This window comes from Lottia gigantea (assembly GCF_000327385.1).
Source record: "Lottia gigantea unplaced genomic scaffold LOTGIsca_116, whole genome shotgun sequence".
Lineage (NCBI taxonomy): Eukaryota > Metazoa > Mollusca > Gastropoda > Lottiidae > Lottia > Lottia gigantea.
Window position 1 is genome coordinate 234483 of NW_008707145.1, and position 16174 is coordinate 250656.

Consider the following 16174-nt stretch of genomic DNA (forward strand, 5'->3'; position numbering starts at 1 on the left):
TTTTTGGGAGTCCAGTATTTACTTCAGAAGAAAAGAAAAAATGTGACAGAAAAATTTCTCTTGTCTTGTGAATTTGGCTGCTTGACTGTTTTTAGTTCTGGTGTGTCTCCACTACATTTGTTTAGTTTAAAACTTGTGTATGTTTTGTTTTTCAGTATAAGGAAATATTGTATTGAGTATTAAGTGATCAACAGAAAAAAAAATGGCCACATTACAACAACAGCAAGATACTGCTGCTTCTATTGACAGAGGACAGAAAAGATTAAATTCTTTATTTTTCCCTCATGGAATGAACTTACAGAAATGTAAAAGATGCGGAGAAACCGTATATCATAATGAACGGATGGGACCAGTACATGATGCCGTTTTTCATCGAAACTGTTTCAAATGCTGCCTATGTGGCACCACGTTGAATTTAAAGAATTATTTCTCCAATCAAATCGATGCCAATGACAGTGAAGTGTATTGTGTCAAACATGTTCCAAGAATTGGTGGTGCCAAGATCGATTCTCAGTCTATGTCCATACAACATAATATGTTGAAAGCAAACCAAGGTGGATTAAATCGCCATACATCGGAAGTACGAGTTCATGGGGTGGCACCGAGTTTGGATGCTGATGCTTTTGGAATTAGTCATGCTATGGCAGCAACTCGATTGATTCCCAAAACTGATAAGTCTGTACATCAGTCCAATGTTGGCGCCGATGCTCTGTATATCAGACAACAAATGGATGCTCAAGCCTTACAGAGGCGTTATCAGAGAAAATTAGATAAACATCATTTTCCACCTCATATTGTAAGTAATTATTTTCTATTTTTCATTGAAAATTCAATTCACCCTAAAAGAAAATGCCAGGGAATAGTTTTGTACACCGCTTCCCACCTTTACAAGTTCCTCCCCAATGGTTTCCCTCTTTTTTGTAAGCCTTTTCTCAACCTCAGTGAGATCTCCTCTCAGAAATAGTTCCATTTTCAGATTTTCAAGATGATTGAGTGATTTCTTATACATTTTGTATTCCCTGGAAATTAGGAATCATAAGAACTTCAGTTTTCTCATTGACATTGACAAAATATGCTTATTATATAAGGCCCTTTGCAATAGTTTTAGTGGACTTGTAGGTACCACAGACATCTGACTAAAAATTAGAATGGTGCAAATGGATGCCAACAGTGTCCTGGATACTCATGAAAAATTTAGAAAACATCTTTACAATCCATTAAAGTTCATTTAGTCTGAGGACCTCCATTCAACTATTTGTTCATTCTTTACATTGTTTCTATGCATTGTCTTTCTGAACAATAGAATTTTGCTAATTATTAAGTCTATAAATATCTTTCAAATGTTGATTGTATGCATGAACAATCTTAAAGCATAGACTGTATGGGTCATGGTTAAGATAGACTTAGTGTATTTCCTTATACACCTACTATTCTATCATATACTTGAACTGTGGCTACACTTAAAGGAAGAGGTGCACCATTTTGGGGGGGTTGATTTGAGTCTTCAGAAGTACTACAAATGTACGAAAATCATATACTGGTATCATCTTCTAATATGCTTCAAACTAGGAGTTTCACTGTCTATTTCTGGATACACATGGATTTGAAGGCTAAATTTCACTGATGAGCTGTGAACACTATTACTGAATAGATCAGCTAAAAAATTCTTGTTTCTAAGGCTAAAGTCACATTGGTGAACCTGTCCCTTTAATTCATTTTAGTACATAGTACATGATTATAAGTACTTAGTATACCTTTTATTCTTTGATATACTTGAACTTTACTCATACCATATAAACTACATGTGTCGCAATTTTGATCTCCACAGGTGTGACTCTCTACTTGATTGATTTTTTGACCATGACAAACTCTGTGTCATACCTCTTGTTCATTCATTAATGTCTTATTTTGAAAAATATCCTTATGAAATCACTATATGTTTCACCTTTTGAAACTTAAAACTGTAAAAAAATCTTTTAGCTAAGACATGATTTCTGTATAAAACATAACGACTACTAATGAATGTTATGAAATTTGATCAAGTATAATGATATTGATTACTTCAATACAAGTGAATATAATTTTATATTACAACATTTTTACCACTAAAATGGTTTTCAGTTTTTAAGAATTTCCGTTCAAAAAGGTTTCTCTAAGGAATTAATACAATCTAATTAAAATTAGACCTAACTTCCGTTCGTATTTTATTAGTTTCTTTTTGAATGTTTTATTAGTTATTAGCTTTGTACATAACCACTACAGTAAGGTCTTACACTGTCCTTCTTGACTTTTCATTCTGTCAACTCTGTTTTAACCAATCATGTGGCTGCCCTTTCCAGCAACGGGATAATGTGCCACAAACAATAGGTGCATTCCTAGACATATTAGACTTACGGTCTTGATAAGCTAGTCTAATATATTAATTATTAATTATTAATTAATTAATATATAAATGATTATTTCAAAAATTATTTCACAATTAAAAAGTGAAGTCTTCATTAAAACTGCTTTCTCAGGATTATGTTCATATTGTCTCTGATAGGGTTTTAATGACAGCTTTTGTCAGTTTTGACATGGTGATCTAGTGTTTATTTGTAAAGTATCATCATAACAGATCTCTATTTTTAACCAGCCAAATCCTGTCAGACTGTCATACATTTCTGTAAACAATTTATTTGTATTGTTTGTTGGGTAAGAATTATTGATTTCTTTCCAAATTTAACAGTCATCGAAAATACAAAATCAAACATTGAAAACTTGATTGAAAACTTGATTGTATTGAAAGAAACAGGTTCACCATTCATTTGACCAATTGTACTTTAGTCTCAGAATTGGGATTTTTTCAGCTAAGCTAATCAGTTATTGTGTTCACAGCTCACTGTCTAAATTAAGCCTTCAAATCCATGTATGACCAGAATTATCCATGTTTAAATGTTAAAATGATGACTCGTCTTTTTTTGAGATTCTGCAAAATACAGAAAAGACATATATAGAAATATACAATGAATTCTTAGTTTCATGTATTTTTGAGGAAATTATGCAATTTTTGTACATTTCTAGTACTTCTGAAGACTATTTACATATATTCAAGACTCCAATTAACCCCAGCAAATGGTTCAACTGTCCCTTTAGAAATAACTTATTTATCAGTAAAAGGAATCTAGGTAATTGTGAATCATTTGTGCATATCATTAAATCACAAGTTAATATGCACCCAATAACTCATTTGAAATATTCAAACCTTAGGGTGTTAGTTATTTCACCAATATAACGGATAATCAAATATGTCTGAACGTAAAAGATTTCTTCACAATGTTGAAGCAAGGTACTTTACAGGAATAACCTTACAGTAGAAATAAGAAGATACAAATACACAAGGTTTGAAAAATCGCATAATCCCTTCAAATAGACCTCAAACTAGAAATTTCACTGTCTATTCCTATACTTGTGTTTTCTATATATGGCATAGTCTCACTAAAATTCGAGTCTAATTTTTAACTTTTAAACATGAATAATTATGGATAGACATAGATTTGAAGGCTCAAATTTCAATGATGACCTGTGAACACTATTACTAAGCTAAAAAACATTCCTGTTTCTGAGACTACGGTAAGATTGGTCGAAGGGATAGTGAAGTCAGTTTGCCTCTATTTGTACCCCTAGTTCCAGGCTGGCGCCATCATTGCTGATTATGTTTTGTGATTCACTAGATAAAATGTTCCAGAAGGTCATAAGTGTTGCATTCATTTTAAGTTATGTACATAATGACATAACATAACGTAACATAACATAAGTGATGATTTTTCTAACCCTTATGTTAAATGGGGCATAAATTTACAAATTATAATGGCATACGACAGTGTGGTGTGAAATTTGCATGAGTCATTTAGTAATTTAATGTATAGTAATAATCGTGCAATGCATGAAATTAAAAGAAAAAAATTCTTAAAATATTAAGCCAATACATATGGATATATTTCACCTTAATAAAAAAGAAAAACAATCAGTAAATTTCTCTGGCTAAAATTAACTGAACAACTGAAATTTTCAACAAAGTTTGAAAAAAAATCAACTTTATATTTTAGTTCTGGAGTTGAATCATGGTCATCTCAGTTTTCTTTATTTTGAAGAGGTAGTATTAGGTCGTCAGAATTTAGGATGATAGCAATATTCTTTTTCCTGAAGAGTACTAATTAGTATTAGTATATACTGAAAAGCAAAAAGAAAGATCATATTTATGCTTCATATATTGGCCTACATTTCTATTTTCAAATGATTATTATATGTAAGCAAAGACATGAGAGAAAGTCAATGTTAAATCGACATTCAGGCAATAAAAAGAAACAGTATAGCATTAAATGAGTACATTGACCACACAAGGTGTAACTGCCAGTGTCTGAAAAGGTTTATAAGTGTTTTCAGAATTGACATTTCTCTTTTGCAATTCAGTAGAGTATTAAAGATGGGTTTCCTTATTAAGTGTCAAATTCAGCAAACTATTTGTTTAATTAGTGTTTCTAATGAATTGTCATGTATTCTTAATCATATCTTTATGTTCTTATTGCATATAATTAAGAGTTTTAACCAATCATAAATGTCCATGTATGTATATACTTTTTGACCTTTCTTGATGGGTCAATCATTGGAATTCTGATGATAATTTTCTTCTAAATTAGCTAATTATGAATTAATTATTGACATGTGAGACAAACTGGTATTTTTTCGAGTCATTAGAACATCTCTACTTTCTAGTCATATAAGTATTAGCATTTTCATTTTCATAAATGAAAATAAGGGAATCCATCTTTAAGAGTTAAACTTATTAAAACTGGTATGCAATGATATAATAAGGATAGTATAATTCACTCAGTACTGAGTTATATCATTATGTAGTCAATGGTTATTGAAATCAAGTAGTAATTGAAGATGGTTAAGTTGACAGTATGATAATGACAGTGTATCAAGTATCTGGTATATGATATAAGTATATCAAGTATGAATAATGAACTGTTAAAATGTCGTACTGTCATATTAAAGACATGTTACATATTAGAATGAAAATAAAATTTAACTTTTCACTTATTGAATTATTAAAGGATTATGCTGTGTCAGTGGATGAATATAGACTCTTTTTGATCAAGTTTGAATCTAAATTTTATGTTCAATTTAAGAGGTAGTATTCCTTTGATATACCTATATATACAGCTGTAATATTAGATACTGTATTGCACGGAAGTTGTTGTATGATATGGGAAGTTCCTTGTTGGTCAACTTCTTGTTTTCCTTATATCCTTAGATAGGTGCAGCTGATATAATTACCTCAAAATTGTATATATATCATTAATATGCCACTCACCTACTCTTGAAGCAGCTGCAACCTAGTGACATGATATCACTTTTGGCACTCTTTATCTGCAACAAGCTTATTGAACATGATATTTGTGATGTAGTATATTTTTAGCAATTGAAAATGCTCGCTAACCTGAAGGTCCAGGGTCAAATCCCAGCTTAGGTCGAGGTAATATCTTCAGATATTTCAACCTGGTTTCCCCCTGTCAGTGATGCAGGTGAGAGGGGCTGACATGGAAAAAGCATTTAGACAGGCAATAAACCGAGGCCCTGTGGGCTACAGGCTGTTTAAGATCCCTCGACAGAGCAGGCTAATGCCGCTGTCCTGGCAAAATTTCCCTCATTGCCCGTCTTCAATAGTCCAAATGGTGCAGAAAAGTAGGACGTAAAACTCCATTCATTTCATTTTTTTCTTTTTTAAATCCTCTAATTGATAAAAAAAATATATCTTTTGATTATCAAAGATCTTCGAATCCCTTTGATTTGTGACCTTAACTGTCATTTGATTCGCTGGATCTTATCTGTTTGATCAAAAGAGCCTGAGGCATGGTGTAGGTTGTCAAACTCAGATAATATCTTGAATATTATAAGTATATTGTGTTTCCTTTTTCCCTTCACATCATTCAATGTACAAAATCAAGGCAAAATATATGAAAAAATTGAGTTCTGAAGAGATCAAAAATATGTTGATATGCAAATCTATTCAAATTGTGTCATTATCTCAAAGGCCATGGTTCACTATTTCTGGGGATGATTTGGGTATTTAATATATGTAACTAAATAGTCTTCAGAAGTACTAGAACTGTAGGAAAAATCGCATAATCTTTTCAAATATGCCTGTAACCTTGGATTTCCTTTTCTATATCTATATATATCTTTTCTATGTATGGCAGAGTCTCAAGAAAAGATGATTCGTCATGTTTAACTTTCAAACGTAGATAATTCTGAACACACATGGATTTAAAAGCTCAAATTTTGCTGGTGAGCTGTGAACACTTACTGATTAGCTCAGCTTAAAAATTCCTGTTTCTGAGACTAAAGTATGATTGGTCAAATGAATAATGATACTATCCCTTTAAGCAAATAAGTACTATTCAGTATTGAATAAACCATTTTGTATAATTGCCTCTTAAAGTAAAAAATCATGAGAAAGGGCCTAATTTGCTTCAAAAGTACCAAAATACAGCAAATTAAATTCTGCAGTACCAAAATGACAGAGATGCAAAACAAATAAAGTATCTGCATTGTCTTGTCTTACTTATATTCAAAAATACAATGACTTTTTGCATTTTTCTGGTTTACTCAGTAAACCCAGTTAGTGATTGAAAGTAATCAGCATTGATTTTTTATGTCATGGACAAGGGCCAAGTTTTTGTCCTGATAAAAAAAAACCTTTATTTCATTGAAAAGATCATAAAAATCTCATGACCTAAAGTTGATCTCTATAGGTTTATTGTTATATTACATATATAAGTCTGTTTATATTGTAACTATACTGGTATATTTAATACCTATTTATAATTATTGATATTTTTGGACCAGATATGAATGAGCCGACAGTTCATTATGGTCTAGTTGGCCTATGTAATATCTAATATTATAAGCCCACTCTGCAGATTTTAATCTTGTAAATTATTTTTGAAATGATTGTGGGGCAAGCAACTTTAATATGATTGTAGGGCAAGTAGTGTTAATTATTGTGGGTCAAGCAATTTTAATATGATTGTAGGGCAAGTAGTGTTAATGATTGTGGGTCAAGTAATGTTGATATGATTATGGGGCATGTAATGTTAATGTGATTGTAGGGTAAGTAATGTTTATGATTGTTGGACAAGTAATGTTAATGATTGTGGAACTGGAACGTGTAATGTTAATGTTTGGGATAAGTAATGTTAATATAAGTGTTGGTCAAGTAATGTTAATATGATTGTAGGGCAAGTAATGTTAATGATTGTGGAGCCAATAATGATAATATGACTTTGCGGCAAGTAATGTTGATATGATTGTAGGGCAAGTAATGTTGAAATTTGTTGGGCCAATGATTGTTAGGCAAGTAATGTTAATATAATTGCGGCCAATAATGTTATTATGATTATGATACAAGTAATGTTAATATGATTGTTGGGCAAGTAATGTTAATATGATTGTGAGACAAGTAATGTTAATATTATTGTGGAGCAAGTAATGTTAATAATGTTAATATGATTGTGGGACAGCTAATGTGATTATGATTGTGGAGCAAGTAAGGTTAATATGATTGTGGGACAGGTAATGTTAATATGATTGTGAAACAAGTAATGTTAATATAATTGTGATACAAGTAGATGAAATGGACTGTAAATGACTATATTGGTTTATTGTAACACATGGTATAGAAGATTATAACGACCTATTGATTACTAATAAAACAGTATAAGAGAGTTAATTTTCTACATACCATATGTCTATATGTAACAGATGTACACTCAATATGGAAGTGACTTTATTACATTGGACTCGTCTGTAGGATTTTATTAAATTGATCAATCTAGAGGAGCTGTGATGACTCAATAATTTTATTGAATTGATCAATCCAGGACAGGCCATGATGACTCGTCTGAAGGATTTTATTAAATTGATCAATCTAGAGGAGCTGTGATGACTCAATAATTTTATTGAATTGATCATTCCAGGACAGGCCATGATGACTCGTCTGAAGGATTTTATTAAATTGATCAATCTAGAGGAGCTGTGATGACTCAATAATTTTATTGAATTGATTAATCCAATTGAATTCAAATTATTGATATAAAAGAAAATTTATTTTAGAATATTCTAATAGTGTAATTATTGCAATTATTATGTTTAAGTCATCAAACCCTATTTCAAACTATATGCATCAGTACTTACAGAATACAACACATTTTATGTCATGCATTAACTTGTTTTCAAAATTGAAGAGTTGATTTAAAGGGACAGATGCACCATTTTTTGAATATATTTACGAAAGTCGCATAATTCCTTCAAATATAACTACGAATTCCTATTTCTATATATGGCAATATCTTCAGAAAAGACGATTTTTCTTTTTAACTTTCAAACACAGATAATTCTGGAAACACATGGATTTGAAGGCTCAAATTTCAATGGTGAGCTGTGAACACTATCACTGATTGGCCTAGCTAAAAAAAGATCCTGTTTCAGGTACTAAGGTACGATTAGTCAAAAAAATGGTGAATCTAGCCCTTTAAAGGGGAATAAAGGGGAATATAATAACTTTTATTCTAGATACAGAAGAGAAATATTGACACTTGACTATTATATTAGGTTAATTATATTGATTAGATCTCTTACTAAATGATTAGATCTTTTACTCTCAATAAATAATAATAAATCAATAGTAATGATCAAATAGTAGGTAAAGAGTAATTAAGCCAAAAATAAAGCAATGCACAAATATATTTTGACTGAAAATTTCATAACCTATATAACATGCTTAAAATGATAAAATATTTTCACTGTTAAAATTGTGCTCAACACATCAATTGGAGAGTGATAGCCTTTAGAAATATTAAAACACCTGAAACATGATGTTAATCAGAGTTTCTCGCTGTTCTGAACTAAAAAAAAAAATTTTCCGGAAAAAAAAAGCCGGAAAGAGCCTGGAAAATACAGTTCACAGGAAATGCTCCTGTGTTCAATTGTTCTCCAGATTAGCTATTGTCTTTAACGATCTGTTTTATTACCAAGTTTTACTTATCTCAAGTGTATCATATTCTGTTAATAATATACATAATATATAACCAATGTACAAACACTATGTATGCATGTACATATTCAAATCAATATTATATTGAATGATTTTATATTTCTATATAAATAATGATATTGAATTATGCTCTACCAGGTACACAGATCAATAGTTATAAACTTATTAATAAAAGTAATATAAACATTATATAAGGATAATGACTTAGGTCATGAAAATCCTGTCTATCAGATGATCCGTGGATAACCATTTGGCTTGGTTTACTAGCGGCTCCACGTCATGAAGATCCTGTCTATCAGATGATCCGTGGATAACAATTTGGCTTGGTTTACTAGTGGCTCCATGTCATGAAGATCCTGTCTTTCAGATGATCCGTGGATAACCAGTTGGCTTGGTTTACTAGTGGCTCCACACCCTGAGGATCCTGTCTATCAGATGATCTGTGGATAACCGTTGGCTTGGTTTACTACTGGCTCCACACCATGAGGATCCTGTGTATCAGATGATCTGTGGATAACCATTTGTCTTGATTTACTATTGACTCCACAATAGAGGATCCTGTCTATCAGATGATCCGTGGATAACCAGTTGGCTTGGTTTACTAGTGGCTCCTCACCACACCCTGAGGATCCTGTCTATCAGATGATCTATGGATAACCATTGGCTTGGTTTACAACTGGCTCCACGTCATGAGGATCCTGTCTATCAGATGATGGCTTAGTTTACAGCTTGGTTGACTGGAATAACCAGAAAACTTCTTCTTATAGGTCACTGACCTTTGTATGCTGGCACAACAAAATCAAAATACTGTAAGGATAGCCTGAATAGGCTTGTAAAATCTTAACTATACACATTGTTCCAAATTGTATAAATTTCGTAATACAAGTTGATGTCTTGCATTTGCTGAAAATTAACAATTTGGTTTGGAATATCTATGTTGCATTTTGGTCAATTTACAGCACAGATTTTGAATGATTATGCGATTTGAAAATTTCTGTGGTGTAGAACAAGGGTTTTCACCCTAGGGTTAATTTGGAAATTTTTCAGGGACTAATGCGGAGCTTGTACTATAGCATGAAATCTGATGACAATTATAATAGAAGTATTTTTTCAGTCAGGTTATATTCTATGGCACAAAAAAAGGTTGCAGGGTAAACCTAAGAGAAAATCAGGAAGTAGAGAGCATTTATAGGGGTAATTCAGCTGATCCTGAGAGGAGGAGGGAGGGAGGGGGGGTAATAGAAAGTAAAAGGTTGAAAACCCCTCGTGTCCCATATATTTTGATATTTACCTATTGCTATTTTAAGTGTATTTATATTTTTAATATATACTTTAAGTATATGAAACTCTTTAAAGATGTATTACAAAGAACATGTCTACAAATATAGGCTATTGAAACTCAGTGAAATGGAAAGATTTCTTGTGTTGAGGCCCTACCTTACTTTCTGAATGGCTTTTTCAATACAAAGAAAAAATCACTTATTAGATTGAATTACTTGTATTCTAGTGTTCAGCCATATTTAAATATACAATATATTTCTCAATAGTTAATATACAGTTAATTTTTTTAAAGGGATTGTAAAAAGGTTTTCTTAATATTTTATATGTGGGAAGTTGATAACATTTATTTCCACCATTCAAATTGTCAATCAGACGTCTTTGGTTCTGGATAATCCATTATAACTAGGCATTTTATGAAGGGACTATCAAAGGTCATAAAAATTGCTTTTGCAATAGTGACATCATTAAACGCTTAGTTTTAGTGGAATTGCAAGAACCACAGACATCTGATTGAAAATTGGAATAGAGCAAATCGATGTTACCATTGTCTCCAATACACTTAAAATGTTAAACCTCTTTAAAATCCCTTTAAATCTCTATTGTGTCTATTGTGTTTAATAATTATCTTACGATTGACTTAATATTGGACAGTCTATATATGTCATATCTTTTGTATTGAAGAGTGTTTATAATGATCCAATATGTCATGTATGATAAGACATCAATCTTCATTTACAGATTTACACCCATAAGATTATATTTAGCATTTGTTAGCCCTTTGAAAACAGTGCGCGCGTCAGACCTCAGAGACTGGGGGTACAAATAGTGGGCAGACTGACTCAATGGGGAGGAACAACTGTCAACAATGAATTCAAAATGTGCCAACTCTGTGGACTTGCAAAATTCCAAGACTCTCATAGAACGTCTGAGAGGGTTCTTCTGATAAAATTTTTCAAAAAAGAGATGACACAAATTTTCAGATTTGCTAAAAATGAAGTGGGGGTACCATTGGGGGTGCAAACCAGTTTTTTGACCAGTTAATTGAAATTGATGAAATTGGAGTAATGTCTAGACCTGCATTTGTTCAGCATCTTTCTTGGTGAAAGAATTTAGTAATGATCGTTCTTAGTGTGGGAATTAAATGCTTGCAAAACACAGGGGTGCCAAGACCTACAATACTTTATAATACCTGTTAAAGTGAATGTAAAGAGGTTTTCTAAATTTTAAATGTGTATCAGGAACACTGATAGCATCAATATGCACCATTCCTGTTTTCAATCAGATGACTGCAGTTTCTGCAATTCCACTAAAACTAAGTCTTTGATGACATCACTAAATGAGTGCTGATTGATACTATCACTGTCCCCCATACACATAAAATTTTTAAAACACCGCTTTACGCCAAAATTGGCAGTCCAAGATCCCAGCAAAGGTCACCTGAATATGGAACATTGAACAGGTTACTAAAGCTTCCTTCAATATAAGTTGAATTGAAAGTGGTTTTATATCTATATTACGAACAAGTTTTAGTCAATAAATTAGTAATAATGTTATTTAAAGAAGTTAAACATAGCCTCTCAAGACTCTTTTGTCCTCAAATTTTCCAAATAATGTCTGCTTTGTCAAATTACTCTCCATTCAGAGTTTTATATCTGTTTATGATCAGGGTTTCGTCAACCAGTTATTAATAAATTTAGGGTCATAATTTCATGAAAACATTTAGTTGTATTAGTAGGAGTATAAAAGGCGTGGGCTGAGTCAGGAGGGTGTGTCAAATATATCAGGTTTCATGATCTAGATAATCCGGAACTGCTTGACCTGAACACAAAACATCTTATTTCTATATGATAAGTAAAGATCAATGAACAAATTTTAATAAAATCATGCATTGAATATGATAAAAAATATAACTTGTCAATCTTCAGTAGGGACATAGGCTGAAATAGGTCAGGACATAGGCTGAAATAGGCCTGACTAGGACATAGGCTGAAATAGGTCAGGACATAGGCTGAAATAGGTCTAGGACATAGGCTAGGACATAGGCTGAAATAGGTCTAGGACATAGGCTGAAATAGGTCTGACAAGGACATAGGCTGAAATAGATCTGGGACATAGGCTGAAATAGGTCAGGACATAGGCTGAAATAGGTCTATGACATAGGCTGAAATAGATCTGGGACATAGGCTGAAATAGGTCAGTACATAGGCTGAAATAGGTCTATGACATAGGCTGAAATGGAGTTTCACGTCCTACTTTTCTGCAACACGTGGTCTTATGAAGACAATAATAGCTCATGAGATACATTCTTCAGATTAATGCACCATAGTGTACATGTACCTTTAGATTATTTAAAACAAATGATTTAGAAATTTAAATTCAGCCTTTTTAACAGTATGAAATTAGGATTTATAATTCCAAGAGTTTTGTCAATATTCACTCCGCCTAGTTTTATCAATTTATCAACATTATGGTCTGATTTTTCCTAGATTTTATCATGAAATAAATGTTTTATTACACCCTAATATTTTTGTATCAAAAGTTTTATTGTCATAAGGTACAGTTTGTAAATTAGTATTTCATCATTCTTGGAAAACATTTCATTTTAAAACAGATCTAGGTTAATGGTTTAGCAATATTAGGAAATTGACATTCACTCATACATCAAATAGAAAAGTTCAGCTTTGTGGACTCTCCAAATCGAATGTAGAATTGGTAGGTCAAGTACCTGGATAGTATCAGGTTCTCTGTAAGAGTAAGCATATTCTACCAAATTCTGCCTTAATACATTTTTTAATGATAGCACCATAACACCATTTGAACTGTTGAAGAGCAGTAATGCTATACAGTGTTTGGAAAGGAAATTTTGATAGGGGAACACCAATAGCAATTAGGCAGTCTACAACTCATGGAGATTCATTACTGTTCCATCCAAAAGACTTGATGAGTTCTCTGATCAGTCTCTCTGAACTATATCACTAAGACTCCTAATAAAGGGCATTGTAAATTAAAGGTCAAATAAGCTACTAGTACATGCTTAATGAGTTATCAAGAGCACCTGCAAATACAAATGGGTAACTGAGAAATGCATCAAAGTGTCAGTCAACTATATTTTTCAAACATCTCCTGATGTCCATTTGCTAACGATTTCAAATACAGTTGAATATAACATTGTTAGTCTGATAGTCTAGTAGGTTATATATAGAATAAATATAATATATTGCTAACAATGATGACTTCTTGGACAGTGTGGAGGTAATATAGTGTTATGTTCTGTTGATTTAGTTATATTTGATTTCTTGTTTACTGTCAACTTCACACGTTTTCACCTTTTTCTTCATCTCCTTTGTTGTCTTGTTTGTCTCAGTTTTTTGACAGACTGAAATATTTCAAGAGAGTGTCTTGAGAGGTGAATATGTGGCCGACCTGATTATTATATTGAAGAGATATTATGAGGGCTGACTGAAAAGTTCTAACCCTAACTATGAAAGACCTGCACCAAGCGGATGACCAGGTTAATGGTGCCAGGCCTGTTCCTTTTTCGTTTTGAGAAACATTTCGATGTCTATGGTTCATTGAATGATTGTGCTTGTTGGTGGCAAAGGTTCTTTTCAATCCCACTAGGGTTTATACAGGACTGTAGATAAGGGGGTACCAGGGGTGGGCAGGGGGCAGGTCCTCCATTAAAAAATTTACCCCATCCCCCCTTTAAAATTGAGATGACTATATCTTTGAAATAATTTGACCCAGCTCTAACTACAGGTGTGGGCTTATAACTTTTCAACCAAGTCTCATATTTATGTAGGCCTATAAAGTTTTGACTGTTATTACAAAATGACATTATGAATGGTCGTTACAACTGGTTTCTATTGAAATGACTATGTTCAGAGTTGATTGTCATGTCTGAAGGCATATTTACTTGTTCAATACAACTGATTATTTGGTTATTCACCATTTAAACATCCACATTTTTCACACTTTGCCATCAAATTTTTGGAATAAGTTGTCAAATTACTGATTTTAACTCAGCCAGGGATATTCTTATGTTTCTAACAATGATGGGAGAAAAATAGCCCTTATGGTAGAAGCATTTTTGTTAAAGAGCCCTCAACACTTGAGGAGGCCAATACTGCTGTCAGTTACTTCATTGCATACTGCACAGCATTGTCTGTCTTCTTGAGTCAGTTAAAAAAGTGGGCTATGAATCTTTCATTTCACCTTTTATGATTTTTACAGGGTCTTTTTAAACCATTGAGTAACATACCGTGGGTGACCGCTTGAAACCTCGTATAACGATATATGACGCGAAATTACTTTTCGAGAAAACGCAAAAAAAACTATTTGCATGCGTATTTTGTTAATCTTTTTTATTATTTTTTTTCCGCTATATGTGGTTTTCATTCTTTGAAAATTTAAACCTTGTATAACAATTTGAGTACTCCGGCCTATTAAACCAATAACTTAAGAGGTTTTTGTTTTCATCAGCAGAAAAAGGAACATTGAACCTTGTATAAAATATAATATTTTATGAGGTTTTAAATCTGACTGTTTATATACGTGTTATTTAATTAGTGGTTTTTGGGTTATTTACAATCAAGCTAATAATACGAGGGTTTGATTACAAGATCCACGCTTTTACGAGCTTTTGAACAGTACCAAAAAGTCAAAATGCCCAAATATGGCATATACAAGGTTTCAGGCGGTCACCCACGATATAACTAGTTAGGACATGGCTTGAAATTATTTCAGGTTCTACATTGGATACTTTTGCTCTACTTTAGATTCTTCATACCTTAAAACATCAAAATATATCACTTGGCCATTAGCTTCTGAATCACAACAAAAGCTGGAATTTTTTTTCCAAACATGGAAATGTATTTTGTAAACAAACAATGTTTACATTACATACATATTTGGTAAACAAAAATGACAATGAAAAAACCATTAAAAAACCTGTCTGCAGTTTAAACTAGTTAGTCTTTTAAAGATGGATTGCCCCAACTTGAATAACATTTTAAAGATGTAACAAATTCATTTATCATTAATGACATTTGATTTCATTAAAAATCTGGCTGAACTTGATTTACAACATTATTTATCTTTACGAAATTGGTTTCTTTTGTTTTGTTGGCACTCCCTTGTATGCCCTAAATTGGTTATTTCTCCTTATAAGGAATACCATACGCTTGTCCCTAAATGGTATTTTGCATGAATGAACCCATATATATATATATAATGATATAGAAAATGAAACTAAGATTGGATACCAGGCATGGTTTCAGGTACTAAGGAGTACAAAATGCTGCAAATAATTCTCAATACTCAGAAACTGTTAGCTGAGGCTAGGTATAGAAAACCTCATGCCCTACAAGATATCCAGAAATGTTACTGGACCTGTACCTTCTGTAAATCTTGCACTAGGCACTGTATCTTGTGTATTCGTAGCCTACCTTAATTGTTATAATACTGAAACAATTGAAGACTCCACTAATAACAGGAATTATATTCTACTATATTGGAACATAATTGGTCACTTACAATGATAAATGGTCATTTTCCCCTCAGGGTGTCTTAATATAGTAAATTATTGGTACAGAACAATTTTCTTGACAGTTAGCTATTTTAAGACTGATTTGAAAGAAATATAAGATAAGGGCTAACAAAAAGAAAAATATCGCTATACTTTTATAGCATTGTAATTCCTATCTTATATTTGAGGCAGAGGAGCAAATTTTTTTTTGTAAGATCATTTCACTTAAAATTGCCAGGTATTTTTTACGTCCGATCCTGAAAGGACAA

The 16174-nt window shown here is 32.3% G+C and overlaps 1 protein-coding gene across 1 annotated transcript in view; it reads left to right on the forward strand.

Annotated features, from left to right (window-relative positions):
• Window positions 1–289: 289 nt before the first annotated feature.
• LOTGIDRAFT_137570 (hypothetical protein) overlaps window positions 290–16174 on the forward strand; it is a gene marked incomplete at both ends in the record, with an annotated part of 28719 nt that continues 12834 nt past the window's right edge. The window contains one exon of the mRNA XM_009047733.1: window positions 290–796. Within this exon, the coding sequence (XP_009045981.1) occupies window positions 290–796 (507 nt within the window). The remainder of the gene's footprint in view (window positions 797–16174) is intronic.